Source organism: Carettochelys insculpta, chromosome 25 (assembly GCF_033958435.1).
Source record: "Carettochelys insculpta isolate YL-2023 chromosome 25, ASM3395843v1, whole genome shotgun sequence".
NCBI classification, from domain to species: Eukaryota; Metazoa; Chordata; order Testudines; family Carettochelyidae; genus Carettochelys; species Carettochelys insculpta.
Window position 1 is genome coordinate 6,217,032 of NC_134161.1, and position 20,525 is coordinate 6,237,556.

The following is a 20,525-nucleotide window of genomic DNA, read 5'->3' on the forward strand; positions in this document are numbered from 1 at the left end:
GGAGCTAGATTAACAGCTCCTCAGACTGCAAAAACTGGGGACAGAGCCTCCCTGCACAACCCCTAAAAGCTATGGGCAACACCTCCCATTGGAGGCGTTTGAGGGCTCTGTTCTCAGGGCACTTTTAAGCGTCTGCTTTGTCCCCACCAGGACAGAAAGGAAATATGTCGGGATTTTGTTCCAAGCACACTGCAATGGCATAAATGCTGAGTCTGCATCTTCCTCACTGTCTGTTGTTTCCTGATGTCTGGGAAGTTCGCAGTCCATCTGTTTCCAGGCCCACTGACTTTTCAGCTGATGTTTAAATCCTCCAGCCTGAGACGGTTTCCAGGTGCTGCAGACAGGATAGAAAATTACAAAGAACAAAAGGCAGGACAACTCAAGAACACTCCCACAGACTGAAACACAAAGTTGTGTGTATGAGGTTTTATTAAATTGGTAATTAACAATTTGAAAAATAAAATCTAAATCTGGCTCATTCTTTTGGGTACAGTTGGAGAAATTTTTCAAGGAAATGATTATCCAAAATCAATAAATACTTAAATTAAATAAAAGCCTTTCTGTAAAACTTGCAGGCTTTTCAATCCAAGCCAGCAGCAGTCAGGAAATGCAAAAGTTAGGGTTCCAACAGTATTACCCCTGCTGTCTTGAGCATCCTTTATAGTTATGTCATGAAATTACATGGGATGTGCAATGCAACACCTTTAATGCCCCTCTAGGAACTGTATATTTTGCAATTCCCGACTGTTGATTATGCACACAAATGCCGATGTATCTGTATTTCCACGAGAAATTTTATGGCTTCAATGTTGCATTAACACTTATAACATTTTTTTTCCTGGGATTTTTGAAGAAAACTCCTTAAATCCTTTCCATTTTTAAGGTTCTTCAAAATCCTTAAAGCAAGTATGTCATTAAGGCAGCATAAACACCTAACCACTTAAAATCCTCTTAAATTACTCTAAATATTCAGAAAAGCAAAGTGTACAACTTGCAACTAACTTGGGCTCCCTCTGAAATGAGATGTGCCAGCCAAAGATTCATTTCCTTGAAGCACCATTAGAACATCTGCTCTTTGAAATGCCTTTTTGACACACAGAAGGAAATCCTGTTTTGGAAGATTTTGTTTGTTTCATGAAACAATGAAGCGACCAAAATAATGACTGGGATTCTAGAGAGCATAAATAAATGAACTTCATTAAAGCTGTTGGATATTTTCACAGTACAGGTAAACTAATCTCCAGACCTTCTAGATGACCGTTCCTCCAGAGTGTACATACAAGAAATTTCTTAAAGAGTTCAAAGAAAAAAAAATGTTACAAATGCGAACACACCTTCCTTGAAGGAAGTGTCAGTGTTTATAAGGTGTTTTCCTGAATTATTACAAGTGCCTGGATACTGTGCCACTCTCTTACCATCAGATGCTGCCAAATCAGAAGCACAACCAGGAGATAACACTGCAGCATTTACAGAAAAAAATTATAATTACAATTCTGCTGATTTTCACAAACAAAAATCCCATTAAGGAATGCAGCCCTGAGAAATTTTTTTGAACAACCATGAAATACAAATATTTAAACATCTCACATAATTTGTTTTGCAACAGATCTTAGTGATTTTAGCATTTAAAAAAAATTGTTAAATAGCCCTTTCTGTTAATTATGCAGTCCTTGGCCGTGTCTACACTAGCCCCAAACTTCGAAATGGCCATGCAAATGGCCATCTCGAAGTTTACTAATGAAGCGCTGAAATACATATTCAGCGCCTCATTAGCATGCGGGCGGCCGCCTCACTTCAAAATTGACGCGGCTCGTCCCGACGGGCCTCCTTTTCAAAAGGACCCCGCCTACTTCGAAGTCCCCTTATTCCTATGAGCAGATGGGAATAAGGGGACTTCGAAGTAGGTGGGGTCCTTTTGAAAAGGAGCCCCGTCGGGACGAGCCGCGTCAATTTCGAAGTGTGGCGGCCGCCCGCATGCTAATGAGGCGCTGAATATGTATTTCAGCGCTTCATTAGTAAACTTCGAGATGGCCATTTGCATGGCCATTTTGAAGTTTTGGGCTAGTGTAGACACAGCCCTTGTGACAGCGTTAACATTGTGCTCCTTCACTTACCCAGAATCTGTTTAAACATATTATTTAATAAATAAAACTTTGATTTTCCTTAACACTTGAAGAAAATTTCAGGCTAATGCAATTTGCTTAACCCATTCCATTCAGAAGTCCAGAGTTCAGAAGACATAAAACATTTAGAATCTGGTTAGAAAAGTTCTGAAGGATTAAAATCCCTTGGCTAATGTAATCTCTCCCTCTGCCCCCCAAGTCTCAAATGCTAAGGGAATTACAAGATCCTGATTTTGGTGTACAGTCATCCCACAATTACGCAACAGTTGCATCCTGGGCAACCTCCATGTAAATCAAATTTCACGTAAATTGAGGGGGGTTGGGGAGATCCCCAGAATTCCCCTGGCTGGGGCAGTGAGCAGCCGGGGAAAGTGGGAGGGCAGCTGTGCAGTCCCTGGCTTCTCCTAGGTGGGGGGACACACAGATGCTTGTGCCGCGGTTTCTCCCAGCTAGGAGAAACCATGCCACAAGCCTCTGTCTTGTGCCGGGCTCCCCCGTTGTGGGAGCGGGTGGCTAGGAGGGGGGTGGTTTCAATTTGCACTTAACTCGATTTGCATTAGTGCGAGTTAAGCGCGAATCGAAATTGTGCTTCTTGAAGGTTTACTGTACTAAAAATGTCACATAAGATGTCAAAGGAAAGCAGTGTCATTCTGTTTATGAATATCATCAAATATACACACTGCTACTATGGAAGCACTTACTTATATATTACTGGAAATATGTTTTTACAGTGGCGTATCAAGGTGCTATTCAGCAGAGAAGAAAACGAGTTGTCTATCCAACCAGAGATATGTATTGATTTGTTCGTTGAAACGTACATTGAGTATCATCTCATTTCCAATCATCAGCAGGAGCAAAACATGGATGAAGGACTGTGAGACTCAACAGGAATAGAACGCCAGAGGCTAAATAGCATTACAAGGGGTGCACTTCAAAGGTGTACTGTACTATAGCTGGGGGAACGTGTCCTGCACCTCGCAAGTAAATAGATGACACCAAAAAGTAATCCTGATGTGTACACTGCCCACTGGGGACCAGATGAAATGGTAATTCTCTGAGTGTTCAATAGAGAAAAGGATAATATGACAATGGATTGCTTCAAAGGAGGCTGGGAGCTGAGGTACAACATATTGTTAACCTGGAAGGGAAAGTAAGGACTGTCCTAGCCCACAAGGGATTGTGTGGGTGGGTAACAGGCTGATAGTACCAGGGAGCTGACACCCAGCTAACCACAATGATTTTTGGACTACCCCAGGAATTGTCACAGTAAGTCACTGCCAAATGACCCAATGCCGTCTCTAGAATATCTCAGCCACTGTAGGATCCTTTTCATTTCTGTCTCGCCAGGTTTCTGTTATGTGTGTGTCTGTCATTGTCAGTTCACATCAGTTGAAATTTAGCATTAATATTTCAAACCCAGGACACGCTGGTCAGATGAGATAGTAACGAATATGGATGGCTAGACAAAGCTCATGCTGTAAGTGAGATGCAAATTGTCTGAACGACACTAGGAAATCTGTGTGTCCAGGAAGTGATGCACAGGAATGCTGACTAATTCACAGCTCAGAGTCTGAGGAAATAACAGAACCTGCCTTCCCTTGCAAGTGACAGGTGGGAGTGAAAACATCCCCATCTAGACTAGCAGAGAACGTAGTTATTGAGGATGCTAGCTCTTCACCCTAGAAAATGTTTCATTGACACTTTTCTACATCTTTCCACTCATTTTTAAGATGACAACCTCAGAAAAAGGAGGGTGAGAAACTGTTCTTAGTGGTGTCGGATGGCAGAACAAGGAGTAATGGTCTGAAGTTGAAGAAGGAGAACTGTAGGTTAGACAATAGGAAAAACTACTTCACCAAGAGGGTGGTGAAGCATTGGAATGCGTTGCCTCGAGAGGTGGTGGATTCTCCATCCTTCGAGGATTTGAGTCCCAGCTTGACAAGATCCTGGCTGGGACGACTTAGTGGGGGTTGATCCTGCTTGAAGCAGGGGGCTGGACTAGATGACCTCCTGAGGTCCCTTCCAGCCCTATGATTCTATGATAAAAGATCTTATTGCAAGTAGCACTTGAATTTCCTGCACAATGAAACCAAAGGAGGGAACCAAGCCCTTTGTGAATTTGTCTTGCTGCATGTTAGTCTCAGCTACCAAAAGAAGCAATGCAGCAGAGTAGGAGAAAATTCAGAGATGTTTTGCACTGTCATAGAAGAGAAGAATTCAAACTAGTGTAACAGGGGTTCACACTCTCACTGAATTCATGCATTAAATTCTATTAGAACCTAGTTCTGCATTATTGGGAACAAAGCTTAGTAAGGATCATATTTTCATATGATTAGGACAGCTAAGAAGCCTTAAAGACAGACATAATGTCTCTATGATAACAAGGCCAGTAAAACATTATCGTACTATCACATATAACTACCCTATGCAGCCCCACTGTTTTATCACACACACAGTTTTCATTGTGTTTAGTTTGGTGGGAGCATGAAAACATGTGACCAGTCCAAAAAACATGTAAAATCACGATGTCATAAATGGACGAAGCACAATTAATTTCCAAATTAAATAAATGAATTTTTAAAGACAAATATTTTATTGGGATTAAACATTTAATGCTTTGATTTTAACCATACAAAGAAATTTACAGCTGGATTGAAGACATGCTCCTTCAAGTCCACCCAGAGCTTTGGGCAGAGTATTCCATGTCTCAATAGGAAGAACTAGAAATGTAATCAAAGCAGGAACATATGTGGCTCAAGTTCCAAAACAGAATAGCCTTGTTAGCAGAAAAATTCTGAAGTGAAGGCTTTAATCTCAAAGTCAGACCACTTAACCAAACTATTCAAGAGCTTTTACAGTTTCTTGATCCTCAGTGTCAGAATAGGATATCTCTTCCCTGTTGGAAATAACAGAGCTAGGTCATCTGCAGTAAACACATGGATGATATAGTTCCTATAGGTTAGTTGCAGTTTTTATGCTGACTGCTTGAGACCACCACCACGTTTTGCCTCTTTATCCAGTTTTGTAAAGTGAAAGCTTCCAATATTCAGGTTTTTTTTAGTTCAAAACATTTTCAGCTTCAGATATTTTGACAAGCTCGAGACAGTGGTTCTCACTCAGCACACAGCTGTGACCCATGTGACATCCTCCAGTAGTATGTACACAGTGTGCACGCAGCCCACAAAACAGAGAGAGAGTTGCATATGTGACTCACCATCACATCCACACCTCACTGGAACCATGAAACAGCTGATGAATGGGGAGGCTCATGAATGTGGTAGGCAGAACTTTCACAGCGATAGGACCAAGGTTATGTAGGGTCCAGCCTTAATAGGTCATGCAAGAGAGAATGATCATGGGCCACACTACATTGAGTTTCCTCTCTGACTTGGCTTACATACACATATTTTGTACAAATATGTTGGCTAAGGGTGAGGGTTTTTTTTTTAACTGAAATAATCAGAGATTAGAGCAATCTTAGTTTGGAGGCAGTTACGCTAGGATAAGGCTGCCTTATAGTAGCACAGCTTATTCTCCTTGCAGTATGGTACTAAGCAATAAGCAACTTTATATAAGTAAAATAGCACCCACATGGAGAGGCTTTTACTGCTATAGTTAAAACAGTACAGTTGGGCAGTACAACTTAAGTACTTACAAGCTCTTTTTTAAGCAAAACTATGGGAGGAAAACAAAACCCACAAAGAAATATTTAAACTATTTCCTCTACAGGCTGGAAGGAAGAGAGACATTGTTATTTCTACTTTTAAACATTTGGAAGGTGAAGAGTTACATAAATAGACAGATTCATGGAAGCTCAGAAGGTCAGCATGGGGACAGAGTGGGAGAAAGCACATTCAGTCGGGATATCAAAAAGGCAGAAAGACACTTCAAAAAGCGTAAACTCTGTCCAAGGAAGATGAATAAGATTTAGACATTGCATGGCTCCCTGGAAACAATATATTGTTTCCCAACAGTCCATCTGAGCTGCCACTGGAAAAAGGAAGCATTTCAGTCAATAAAAAAGAGATATGTTTTTACACTGTATTAGTGAAATGGATATGGTCATTGATCACTTTACAGTGACCAGCAGTACAAGACTTAAAAATACAGATCGTCTAATGACATACATCAATCTAGAGCAGGGCTGGGCAATATACGGCCATGGGCTGGATGCAGTTCACCAGGGTTAACCCCTCTCAGGACACCATAGGCTTTATTTACCTGAGCATCCACAGGCATGGCTTCTCACTGCTCTCATTCCTAGCCAATGGGAGCTGCAGGAAGTGGTGTGGACTGGGCCATCGCTTCTTGCAGCTTCCACTGGTCTGAAAAGGCAAAATGTGGTCAATGGGAGCTGCCACAGGATGGATCTGCTGACACTCAGGTACAGAAAAGCACATGGCAGCCCACCAGTAGCTAACCATGGCAAACCACGTCTGGTCTGTGGGCCACTTATTTCCAAGCCCTGATCTAGAGCTTCCACTCTGGCTGAGTTTGCTTATCTGTGGCTTGTGGCCTGCAACACAGGCCAGGCCTATCCTAGAAGGGAAGGTTGAATTAAGATATGCAATTCCTACTACATTAATTACGTAGCTGGAGTCAACGTACCTTAACTCAACGAGAGGTCCTGTGGCGCCTGATAGACTAACAGATATATTGGAGCATAAACATCCGTGGGCAAAGACCCATTCTGTCAGATGCACACCTTAACTTGAGTTTCCATGTGGTCTCTACTGAGGGAGACTGATGGGCACAAAGGCTTACAACAACTTCCCTTATTCCTCACAAGGAGCCCAAGTATCAGCACTGAAGTGGGTGCCCTCTGAGTTCGATTTAGCACATCCCGACCGTATGCAGCAATGTCCCTCTTCTCCAAAGTGAAGATGTACCCATAAAGAGCCCTGACCCCAGGTGGTCACTAACAGGTGCGGCTGCCTCTTGTAATCACTCTGCAGTATAATTGTCCCCTGTGATCATTGTGGAGCATAACCGTCCCTATTCTCAGCCCCTCCCTTGCCCTTTGCATTTAATGGGAAATGATCAGATTCCAGGCTCACCCCATTGTTCTGGAGCAACCAAACCCTAACCTTGCTAGACCCTATGAAAAAAGGAAGCTGCAGACCAAATATGGTGGTCCGAGCTCTAACAGTTTAAGAGGAGCTCTTGAACAAATGGACTCACAGATGAACAGACAGGTAGACATTTCTAAAATATATAGTAAGACTAGGCTGAAGAAAGAACGAACAATCATGCATTGGCTAAGAGAGGATAAATTTGGACAATTTAAAGAGCTTTCCATTAACCTCTGATTCTCTCAAGCATGTCATAATGGGTAAGTGTTTAAGGCAAACCTGATTATCTTTTTTTTCAAAACAGTCAAAAAGGATTGGAAAACATTACGATCCAGGGAACATTTCTGTGGCAGAGTGATCAACCCATAAAAACAGGACTTTATAATGGCAACAGACTAAACATAGCCAATATTGTTGGGACAGAGCATTTACGTTACCTTACTTGATGTTTTTTGGTCTTTGGTTTATGCAGATAAGAAATCTGTTCTTTCTAAAAAGTAAAGAAAGATATTATTTAGAATTTGTTTTCATTCATTCTAAATTTAGATTGTTTAAGAGCAGCCTTTCAGAATCAGTAATCACAGAAATATACTATCAACAGGCAGATCAGATACTTTTGCAATTTAATGCAATAGCTTGTCTGAATATTCTAGAATATAGAATTTATTCATCTAAAACAAACCAAAAAGCCACAGGTGAAGAGATCCTCACTAAGCCACCTTCTGCTAGATACGTGTAGCAATTCTACTCTGAAAGGTATGAAATATCATTGTGATCAGTTCCAGTACCAAGTTTAGTTTGAACAGACAGAATTTAGAAATAATCTTGTTTAACATATTTGAGTTATTCTGGATCTTGACGAACTTTGTGAAAAGGAAGTATGTACATTGAACCATTTTACCATCCTGAAATAAATGAAGTAAGTGAAGGAAGACAAAAATGCTTCACTTTGGCTCTGAAGTCCATTTTATTCCAAAGATGAAGATTTCATCTACAAAAGCACTGGAAGATTTACTAGGTGTTGCTTAGGTCCTTAACTCAATGAATTTTTGTATTTTTGAAAATAAAATGAAAATGTACATGCTTCACTTAAGTCATTGGTCTGGGTGGGGCTGGAGATGAAGGATTCAGTATGCAGGGTGCCCCAGGAAGAGAGGACTACCCCAACCCTCTTTCACTGCAGCAGCTTGAGGCCATGAGAGAAATGCCTTTCCATGGCTGCTGCGGCAGGTTTGTCTGCCCCCTGCACTCCTCAACAAGACTGAGGAATGCAGCGAATTGTGCACTTCTCCTACACTCCGGGATGAAGGGGAGCAGCCAGCAATGTTCCTCTATGAACTGGGGAGAGAGGAGCTTCAGCCACGCCTGCCCCCTTGCCCTCCCTAAAGAGCGCTGATTCTGCCTCTTTTCTATATGGGCCTGAGAAGCAATCCCATTTTCCTGGCACAACCGACCCCTTACCTTGCTTTATGATATGATAAGAGGAACCTACATACGGCATTTGGTAGTCCTAACTCTTCACATTTCAGAGGAGTTCTTCAACAGACAAACTTTCCCAAATATATATTAGATTCTATGATAGCTTGCTTTCCAAGTCACTGTTTTGTTACATTAAACCACTACATTTATCTCTTTAACATCTGCAGTTTTGTTCCTCTCTACTACAATGTGTCACTCCCTTTAACAATCAGGATGCATACCTCTTCCCCAGGAGCAATTTTGGTCTTATATGACTTCTGAACTCATACATCTCTACTTTTCACCTGGTCAATTGGCACTGTAGGAAGAGACCGCCTCGTAGTCATACAGAAAACACTCATTTTCGAGTTCCTTCTGTTTCTCTTAAATATCTAGCTAATCCATACAAAAGTTTTCCAAACCAATAAATCTAGTTTATGCTACTTGTAACAAACAAAGCTGGACGTATTTCCCACCTCTAAAAAGCTGATTTATAAAAAGGATCGTAGTGGGATAACATGCCAAAGCTATAGTCAGTTTTACAGTTCCTGTATAAATCTCTGATAATAGGGTGTTATAATGGGAAAGCGAACAGATAATGAAAAATAACGTTAATTAAAAATAAAATTGAAAGGCTATAAAGAGTCATCTAGCTGACTTAACTGAGAAAATCAAAAACTTCTGTGAAATGTGCTTTGTATTAAAAATAACTCGTGTTATTTCTTTTACTGATGCCTTTTTAAGTTTAACTTTGTATTTTATCTTAGTTTTACATTAAATGTCAGTTCCATTATTAGGAGCCAAACGACTAAAACAAAACACAGGTGCCAAGATGATTTTCCTCACTCACGGACTTGACAATTTCCATCCGCTTCACAAGTCTCTCCCTTGGATTCTGCCTTCCAAATACAAGCTCTTTTCCAAGCCCCGTCAGCCTATCACTTACCCTTCCTAGCTTCTTTCCCTGTCGCCTCCCTGTCAGCACTGTGAGCCTTAATGCCATCTGCTTCCCTCAGAAGCATCTCCACAGCTTCTTCCATACTGCTCCTAATGTAGGGATGTTAATGGTTAACTGGTTAATTGGAAGTGGCTAGAGCTGGTGCAGGGAGGGGCACTCCAGCCTTGCTGGATCAGTCCCAATCCACAGTGGTGGAGCAGTCCCCCCATCGCAGACCGGGGATGCTCCAGCTGGGCTGGAGTGCCCCACCCACAGAATGCCAGGGACTGGGGTTGCTCTGGCTGTGCCCCTGCCCACAGTGTTCCAGCCTGGCCAGAGTAGCCCTGATCCTTCGCACACCGCAGGCAGGAGGGAGGCTGGGAAGGCTGGTACAGCCACCCCACTTTTAATTACTTAACCAGCTAAACCTATCATTTGTCAGTTACCCAAATCAACAGGATTTTTATATCCCTACTCTACTGCATGAAATATCCTTCCTGAGCTAGCTTGCAAAGCCACATTTAATTTCCTCCCAAGCTTCCTCTATTATCATGATGCTTCTAAACAGTATCTGGCTACAATTTGAGCTCCTGGGTAGACGAAGCACACTCTTACAAAAAATAACCCAGCCCCATGATCTGGCCAATTAACCCCATGACCACTTTTTTGTGCCGTACAAATTTCCTTTTCCCACTGTCTTTTAGATAATAAGGGGAAGGGGACATATTTTACTTAATTTCCCCAACGCTCATTAAATCCACACAAAAGTTTATCTGTTTCCCAAGAGGATTATCAGAGTAAAAATAACAAGAAATCCTGTTAGTCTATAAGGCGCCATGGGACTTCTTGTTGTTTTTGAAGATACAGACTCACTCGACTACTCCTCAGATAATTATCAGAGTAGATAATCTTCAACTATATCAGCATCAGTATCCAGTCACCATAGTATATTGTTTGCTGGTATGTGTTGTCTTGTAAGAACTGCCAAGGAAGAACTGCTCTTGAGATAAACATGTTAGAGATTAATTTAAAAAATAACTATCCTTACTGCAATCCTCTCTTCTCTTTGTTTCCTCAGTAAAGCAAGTATTTCATCCCTCCTCTTGGCCTGTGAGAAAACATATTTACTGTTTTTAGTCCAGAAAAATTAATTTAAATTCATCTGCATCTCATAGTGTCATCCTAAACCTTTGATTTCTCGTTGGAGCAGAAAGCTAGAATAAATATGTAACGAGTACTTAAGAGATACTTTATCCATTCAGCAGTTATTTAATAGCATTTTCCCATGATCCAGAAAATTCAGTGTTTTGAGATTAGACTTTCTGCTCCCAGAATTACGCAGGGATATCTGAAGAAAACAGTTTGTGTCTTGAACAAGGATGAGTCACTCCAAATGTCCAAGTAAACACATTTACAAACAAAACTTAGCAAACAATACTCCCTTTGCTTCCTTAAGATTGCAAAATAAGGATTATTTCAGACTCCCGTCCAAAATAATCAACACCAAACCTGTTTAGCTTGAGAGATGTCATGACAGAGTCACATCCAAGGCAGAAGACACATTTCATTGTGACAATACTTCTTTGGTGTAAAGAATTCTCTCCCATTCTAAGGAAGTGTTTTAAAAAGTCAGAGGGTGAAATCCCGGCTCTACTGATGTCAAGTATGTCTCCCAGTGACTTCCATAGGCTCATGATTTCATCTGGGCTAATGAAACATGCAACACTTTGTGCACATTTTTAACAAACAGTCTTAGTACTTCTGAACTTTAAAAAGTTAAGTTCATGTGCCACAACTTTTTACAACCATTCTCTCTCTAAAATATCAGCAGCAGAAATACAGAAATTTCATGATGCACCATTTCATGAAATTTCTATTCAGATCAGCGTAGTACTTGGGTTTCCAGGCACCCATATTAATCAAAATATTTCTGACATGCAACAGTCAAATGTTTTTGGACTTTTTCTTGCTGGAATGGAAAAACAGACTTTTAAACTGGGAAGTGGGTAGGAACTGTTTAAGCTGGGTAAAAAGCATACTAAATGTTCTGAAAAATTCCTAGCCGTTTGTTATGAAACAGACATTCCAGTAAGTATTCTGGGAAATCTCCACCACTGATGCCAAAGAAGAACATATTGCAGAATGTGACGAACACCAAAGAGTTCTCCCTTCATAACTACTTTTACGTTACCTTAAAGCCCAATGTGCACAAAACTAAGGAAGTGAATATTGATTTGAAAACCCTTTTACTCAATGTCCATGTTACTCCTTGTTTCTTTCATTAATGAAACTCAGATTCACATGGTTTTGAAATATCTAAATATTAAACAGACCCACATTTCATCTACTGTGTCTAATCAATCAAAATATTTCTGACATGCAACAGTCAAATGTTTTTGGACTTTTTCTTGCTGGAATGGAAAAACAGACTTTTAAGCTGGGAAGTGGGTAGGAACTGTTTAAGCTGGGTAAAAAGCATATTAAATGTTCTGAAAAATTCTATAAGTCAGAAATCTGTTCTCTGCTACCCAAGCAGTTAATGTAAGATAGGGCAAGATATTTTTCAGGAAAAAAAAAAGATCTACCTATTGGTGCAGAGTAAGGTGAAACAAGAATCAGCAACACTGGAAATGTTTAACCAGTGGTACCAAGATGCTCAGTGTTGATTTAGGGTTTAAACACAGGAATATAATAGCACTTATAACAGCGGAATGAAAACTATCCAAGCGATTTATGCCAAGAGAGGGAAGAGGATACCCAAAATTCTTTAAGGAATCATTAGGACAGGCATTCTCTACCTTTTTGTTTCTGAGTCCCCTCCAACAAACCTTCATGGTCCATCCATGCCACAACAACTATTTTTCTGCATCTAAAAGTCAGGGTTGATTTCTGGGGACATACCTATGGTTCTTTGTGTTGCAGTGAGCTAAGCCACTCCGATTTTTCTCAGCTAGGTGTATTAGAACGTCTGTTATTCTGGGCACATGCGGGGAATTGTGGGAAAATACGAGAGTACTATCAACAGGAGTGCTTTAGTCTTGGACCCTACTGCAATGGGTTGGTCACCAGCTCAAGTGAGAGCAGCCTGTGGGCTTCAGCCCACAGATCCTTGGGCCAGCTACCTTGGGTTTAAAGCACCTCTAAACTTGGGCAAGATGGTTGTTTGTCTGTGGCCAGTTGGGGTTACGGAGCAACAGCCAAGCCAAAGCCAGAATTAACTGTGCAATGAAGACAGATCCATAGCATCTGCCAGAATACTAATACCCAGTGGCCTAATGAAAACTTGGGAAGGCAGCTCAGATTCTTTTGTCTGACCACAACTTCCTCCGAACAAGCTGAGCTTTCTGCTTATGTAATTTCCAGCCCTTAAATAAAGTCATTTGTTCAACAAACCACTTCAAATTTGAAGTAACTTTAAATCTAGCCAAATATGTTACCATTGATTTACATAACTGCTCTTTGTAAAAATACAGCAGGTAAGAAGAAATCCAGTACTAAAATTAATCCATTTGGGGCAAGAGATGTCCTAATCTAACACCTATACATTATTCTGAAATCTGAAGTCACATTTTACTATTTGTTTGTCTTTAAAGAAAGGAAAGCAAAATATGTTAGGCTGTTAAAAAGAGAGAGAGAACTCTTTCTCAGTATGCACACACAAAGGAGGGATTGTATTCTTATACAGCAGCCAGGGAAGGTGAAAAGAAAGCCCAGATGGTAGTTGAGTTCAATTCCCTTTCCCCAACAGGTAGCTTGATGAACAAAGACAATACTAAAAACATGCGTGACTCAAGCTGGCTTGCTCTTGCACCTGCTGGGACAAAGCGTAATGGCCCACCATGAAAGGGGTAGAAAGAGAGTTCAGTTCTGATAGAAAAGGTAGATGAGGGTATAAAAGCAAACGTGGTGGGTAGTGGCTGCCCCAAACACACTCCCCCATCCCACCTTGCAATGCTGAAGCTTCTCCTTTGCTTTTGTATTTTAGATGATCCATATGATAACTAGGGAACCTTGGCTCTCCTTGTAATCTCATATATGCCGCACCTCTGGATCTTGTCACGACCAGGCCTAGATCTGACTGCCTAATCAATCAATAACACATCTGGAAGGTGGGCCAGATCCTGACTCTTCATTAATTCCAGTTCGTGAAAATATCTCCCAGTCCCTCAACTGATCTTCAATGTATGAACAACGACAACAATTACCTCACGCATTACAAGGACTCCTTCCCTTCCTTTGATGCTCGTAATTACCTCAGGCAAGACATTTAACATCCCCCACCCGTCCCCACTCCTTCAGTCCTATGTACTTGATTTGTCAGTTTTTATTGCAATTTCTTTCAGACCTCTGTATTTATAGATGTCAGTCTGTACTGAAAATGCTATTGATCTGATGAAGTGGGTCTGTCCCATGAAAACTCATCACCAAATAAATCATTTTGTTAGTCTTTAAAGTGCTGCAGTACTGCTGTTTTGTTTTGTTAGACTACAGACTAACGCGGCTACCTCTCTGTTACTGATCTTCACTGTGTCAAGCTAGCCCAGCTGCTCTGTACTTTAGCTGAATAAATAATAAATTCTTATATGATCTACAGCAGTGTTTCTCAACCTTTTTTTTTAATAAAGTATCCCTTTTTAAAAAAGCTTTTTCTGTACCCTTGTACCTACAATTTTCATCCACAACACTTTCTCTACCATTGCAATACATTTGTTTAAACAACTTATAACTGGTTGGTTAGCAGAAATTACCTACAGGCAAAAAATTTGACATCATACTTATGATTGTACAAAAAGGATAAATTAAAAAAAAATGAACATAAAATAAGTCCAATATTTTTATCTATAAAAAAGGGTTGAGAAACACTGAGTTAATGTACACTCTGGAAGAGCTGTGAATGCCCCCAGGGGTACACGTACCCTGGCTGAGAACCAATAATCTACAGCACTAAGTATGCAATGGTAACCTGCAGACCTACAGCACAAACTCAGGCTGTGTCTATACTATGAGATAAAATCAAATTTACAAACATGGATTTTGTAACTCTGGAATTTATAAATTCAATTTTGACTATCCTCACCTCCCCACATGCTCCTCACAAAGTCGACCTATTGCTGCCACACTCAATTGGCAAACATCAACTGTTGCCGTAGTGCAACGTGGGAACTTATCCCACAGTTCCCTCAGCCCCATAGCATTCTCCTCATTCCCCTCCCGTGTTAAGCAAACTTCCATTTTTCCAGTCAGGAGGAAGGAAAAGTAAGGCATCCACAGAAATGGCAAAAACGCTAACAGAAATCTCTTTCCTCTGTAACTGAATTCTCAACTGGCCATCCACTGACTGTCCCCCTTCCGTGATTGCATACAATCCCTGAAAATAATACAGGGACCCTAAAAAACTTGAAGAAAGAGATAATAGGAAAGTTTCTGATAAAAGAGAGTTGCTAAGGGGAAGGCCTTGTCCTTTCCAGTGCCACCTTCCATATTTTATTCTTCCAATGGGATGCCTCTCCATACAGAAAGAACATGATTTACAATGCAAGTTCTACTAGGTGGACTTGAAAGGAAAAATTACCTTTGTCTAATAATTTAAATGTTAGCCATTTTAAGTTCAATTCGTTAGCTATCATATCTCTTGATTTATTGGGGGCTTGTTTAATTTGCTCAACATTTCTCAGCTGCATCTACAACTGCAGGATGTGCAAAGCTGCACAACTCTGATTTCATATAGTTGCAGAATTTTTAAAAAACAACTGAATAATCACTGACTACTGCCCTGTTAATCCAATTGCCAAAACATAAGCCTAATGGGTGCCAACACATTAAATGCATTGCAGAGTTATTAACTGGAAAGAGAAAGAATGCTGAGTTGCAAGAAAGAGCTGCAGATCTCAGCACCTTTACTCACCTAGCTTTCATCTGGCCTGCTTCCCAGGCCAAAACTATAAGCTTTTCAAACGCCCCCTTTCCTCACTTTTGTAAAATGAGGAAAATATACCATAATTACAGAGTAAGGCTATCAACCTCATCACAATATTGCATGTTATTTACTTTTTTCTAGATTTCTATTAATTGGACCCATATAGTGAGCATATGCAGTGCCAATTTGCCATCTGTATGGAAAATAAACAAGAAAAAATATTACATAATCATCTACCATGGAATTTTCTGATTTTCCTCTGATGGTGCATCTAGTACTGGTTATCACCAAAGACAGGATAAGGAAGTAAGTAGACCAATGATCAGACCCAGCCTGTCAGTTCCTATATTCCTATACTCACAGATGCAACAAGCACACTCCAACCTTAAATGAAACTGAAAAAACCCAGTATAGAAGATTGTTAAATCATCATGCTCCATAACTAACAAAGAGAAACAAGAAGCAAACCCCACACTTAAACCTGCACTCAAACATTAGTATGCTTGGAATTTACATCTGAAAGTGTCAGATGGGTAGCCGAGTTAGTCTGTACCTTCAAAAGCAACAAGAAGAGCTGCGGCACCTGATAGACTAATAGATATTTTGGAGCATAAGCTTTTGGGAGCAAAGACCCACTTCACCAGATGCATGAGTGTGTGCAATAATTTTTGCCCTTTAAAAATAGTTGCCAGGGTTACTTCTCTGTAAACACTGAGGGCTACCCAGATTCTTAAATCAATCAGAGCGTGGGTGGGTGAGAGGGGAGCAAAAGCAACAATATGCCACCTTTCCACTCACCTGATATTGGGGCATCACACACCCAACTCCATTCTCCAGAACAGCTTAAAGCAGCCTTGATATTACTCTAAATACCAGAGGTTGGGCATGACCTGTTTCTGCAAGGAATGTCAGGTAGGCAGGGCACATAGGTAAGGAGAAGAGGGAATAGAGGGTGGAACATGTGATGTTTTACCACCTGGATATTTCTCTGTGCAAAAGGAATCCCCAGTTTGCTGCTTAAGCTCATCTTTTACCCCTTGCACTAAGCAACCAAGTCCAAAGATTCACCATTATGTGTTAGTGTTGTCTTAATAGTCAGTATCTTGATTACTTTCGTGTTTTTTACAGAATTTTACAGAATCTGTATATTATTTACAGAATAGTCGATATAATCTATTTGTTTTCAGTTGCAGAACCCTTTGCATGTCCCAGAAATATGCTATTATCAGCTTGCCAACAAAAATGTTCTTTTAAAAATCAATCACAAAAAGCCTGTTTAAGCAAACATGTAACAATTTTCATAAATTAATATATTAATTAATTTAATATAAATATATTAATAAGTTTATAATGCATTCCAACTTTGCAATTCATGTTTTTTTCTTAACTTGACTTCAGACAAATGAGTTAAATGTTTGGTGTTAACATTACAGAAAACCTAGTCAGTCCTCACTGTCACTATAGTTTTGCTGCAGCAGCATAATTAGCACTTTTTTCATTCTGAGAGTGACTCACACTTTCTGCTCTTTAGAGTTCCTTCACTATTTGTAATGTTTCAATAAAAATACTAGCTATCCTCCAGATTTTCAAGTGCAATTTCATTATCCCAGTTCCTTCATTAATGAAATAACCAGATTAAAAGCCCTTGAAAGTGGCACTAATAAAAAGGTGTTGTTTCATGGCTCCAAACGGACCTCAAGTAATATCAATCTAGATTCTAATGTAAATGAGCAACTTTGTGTCCCAACATATACAGAAAGGGAAATTGTTCTTTAGGATGTCATGGAGTTTCTTTCACATGATCAGAGGACTGAAAGGCTATGTCTACATGGGAGAGCTATTTCAGGATACCATGGTATCCCAAAATAGCTACTCTGTGTCTTTGAAATGCATCCATTATTTCAAAATATTTTTTGAAATAATGAGTGTGCTATTTTAACATCCCTGTACTTCTTGTTACAGGAGGAGTAAGGGATGCCTCAAAATAGCATATTTTGACTTTAGGGTGCTGTGCACTTGTAGCCAAAGAGACCTTGAGAGGGCATCTCATCCAGTTCCCTGAATTCAAGGACCTTTATCTAAACTATCCCTGAAAGGTGTCTATCTAAACTACTTTTAAAAAAATCTCCAGTTACGGAAATTGCATAATCTCCTTATGTAAGACACATTAAATTAAATTAAAGAATTCTGCACCAACTGCATAGCAGAATCTTTTAGTCAATACATCTTACCTTCTGAAGATATTTTTCTTTTTCCTCAGTTTTCTGAGCTTTGTGAGCTTCCAGGATCCGCTGTTCACTAGCTAAATAAAATAAAAGTCAAAGTCTACATAGAAAGTTAGTGCTAGACAAGCTTTTGAATTATGATCCAGAATAGGTAGGACTAGTGTAACTGCCCGCAAGCAGACTCAAACCAAGGACCTCAGTGCAGATACTGCTACAGCTTGAACTAAAGGTCAGCTGGCTCTTAGCTCAGGCTGCACAGGACACTTATTCTTTCTCTGTGAAATGGTCTAGGTACCACTACTTGGGACAGTTAACCACACTTAGGTGCGTGGGTTATACTAAGACCGATATAAATGGCATGCGGAAAGGAAATCTGAGCCTCGACTTGATTACAGCATTATTAAAGGAATGCATGGTGACCAATAACAATGAGAGGAACAGACAACATTGAAGAATGATGAACTAATTTCCAAGCTTGGTAAGTTTCCTCTGCTTTCATGTTTTGCAACTCGAGTTGGAGAAATAAATCCTAACATAAGCTCCTATACAGACAGGCAGTTAAGCAAGTGCTTATGTCAAGTCAATGAGCGTACCTTTTTGAAATGAGGCTTATGACTACAATCCTGAAACAAGCAGAAGCTCACCTTTAAACACACAAGAGGCCCCATTGCTTTCACCCCAATTACTTGCACCTGTAAAGTTGTAAAAGTGTTCACAGGATCTAATCATAATGCCTGGCTACTGGGGTCTTTATAAGACAACTGGAATAGATATCTGGCCCCTATTATCTGAGCATCTCATGGTCCTTAACATAGTATCCTCTCAACAGACTTATAAGGCATGGCACTGGTATTATCCCCAGGTTACAGATGAGAAACTAAGACAAAGTGAGACATGATGACTTGCCCAAGGTCACAAAGGATGTCTGTGGCAGAGTAAGAAACTGAACTCAAGTTTTTGCAGTCCGAGAATAACACTCAAAACACTGGATCATTTTACTCTTACCATTAATGGGAAAAGGGTAGTCTCCTGGCTAAACTCCTCACAAAAGAAAACAAAACAAAACAAAACCAAAAGTTAAGGCAGCAAGGGTTCGGTAACACAAGAGCAATTAGTACTTTATACTCACTGTTATTGCCTGGAGGAAGATGGAAAGCAGTATTTCTCTCTAAAATATAAACCACATACGAAAAAAATCATTTCTGTCTTGCCTACACACTGAACTAGATGGCTTATGTATGGGGAGATTTTAAACCAATTAAGTGAAAGGTCCTATAGACACTGATTTCAGTGTAACCCAGCTTGGTTCAGTTTCGTTCAAGGCAATCAGAAGGTGCAGAAGGCTCCCCCCAGCACTGGGGGAGGCTGAAGGTGGGATGCCGGTGGCTCCCCCGGTGCTGAGGGGGGCAGAAGGGGAAAGCGGGAGATGGAGAAGGAATGATGGGGAAGGGTTGCAGGGGGCTGAGGGAGGGAGAAGGTCAATGCAAAGGACTCCCTCCAGCACTGAGGGGTGGGAAGAAGGGGCGACGCAGGGGCTCCCCCAGTGCTGTGGGAGTGGGGTGAATAGGCACTGCTGGGGCGACGCGGGGGCCCCCCCCGGTGCTGTGGGAGTGGGGTGAATAGGCGCTGCTGGGGCGATGCGGGGACTCCCCCAGTGCTGTGGGGGGGTGAAAAGGCGCTGGTGGGGCGATGCGGGGGCTCCCCCAGTGCTGTGGGGGGGTGAATAGGCGCTGCTGGGGCGATGCGGGGGCTCCCCCGGTGCTGTGGGGGGGTGAATAGGCGCTGCTGGGGCGATGCGGGGGCTCCCCCGGTGCTGTGGGGGGGTGAATAGGCGCTGGTGGGGCGATGCGGGGGCTCCCCCAGTGCTGTGGGGGGGTGAATAGGCGCCGCTGGGGCGATGCGGGGGCTCCCCCAGTGCTGTGGGGGGGTGAAAAGGCGCCGCTGGGGCGATGCGGGGGCTCCCCCGGTGCTGTGGGGGGGTGAATAGGCGCTGCTGGGGCGATGCGGGGGCTCCCCCGGTGCTGTGGGGGGGTGAAAAGGCGCTGCTGGGGCGACGCGGGGGCTCCCCCGGTGCTGTGGGAGGGTGAAAAGGCGCTGCTGGGGCGACGCGGGGGCTCCCCCGGTGCTGTGGGGGGGGGGTGAAAAGGCGCTGGTGGGGCGATGCGGGGGCTCCCCCGGTGCTGTGGGGGGGTGAAAAGGCGCCGCTGGGGCGATGCGGGGGCTCCCCCGGTGCTGTGGGGGGGGGGTGAATAGGCGCTGGTGGGGCGATGCGGGGGCTCCCCCGGTGCTGGGGGTGGGTGAAAAGGCGCCGCTGGGGCGATGCGGGGGCTCCCCCGGTGCTGTGGGGGGGGGGTGAATAGGCGCTGGTGGGGCGATGCGGGGGCTCCCCCGGTGCTGTGGGGGGGTGAAAAGGCGCTGGTGGGGCGATGCGGGGCCTCCCCCGGTGCTGTGAAGATGGGGGAAGGGGCGATGAGGGCCTCCCGCCGTTGCGGAAGGGGGCGGAGGGGCGCTGCGGGGCCGCTCACGGGTCTCTCGAGGCCGCGGCCCGCCGGGGCCCAGGCGGGACTCCAGCGGGGGCTGCAGGGTCACCGAGTTCCAGAAGGCCTTGGCGAAGGCCACGTCGCGCTCGGCGGAGCCGGCGAAGACCAGCAGCCCGGCCGGCGCGAGCAAGGCCGCGGAGCCCGGCGCCGTCTCCATGGAGCCCGAGAGCGGCCGGGGCGGAGGGGGGGGGGCGATTGTTCACCGAGGCAGCACTGCAGGCGCGGCTGTCACTGCCCCCGGGGCAGGCAGGCT

The 20,525-nt window shown here is 42.6% G+C and overlaps 1 protein-coding gene across 1 annotated transcript; it reads right to left on the reverse strand.

Annotated features, from left to right (window-relative positions):
- Nucleotides 1-4,353: 4,353 nt before the first annotated feature.
- HOATZ (HOATZ cilia and flagella associated protein) lies at nucleotides 4,354-20,463 on the reverse strand. Its single transcript, XM_074976983.1, has 6 exons — nucleotides 20,258-20,463; nucleotides 18,862-18,900; nucleotides 17,739-17,809; nucleotides 10,639-10,698; nucleotides 7,633-7,685; nucleotides 4,354-5,019 (listed from the first exon to the last, which is right to left on the reverse strand). The coding sequence occupies exons 1-6, from the start codon at nucleotides 20,427-20,429 to the stop codon at nucleotides 4,962-4,964; spliced, it is 453 nt and encodes a 150-aa protein (XP_074833084.1). The 5' UTR covers nucleotides 20,430-20,463; the 3' UTR covers nucleotides 4,354-4,961.
- Between the last annotated feature and the right edge of the window lie 62 nt (nucleotides 20,464-20,525).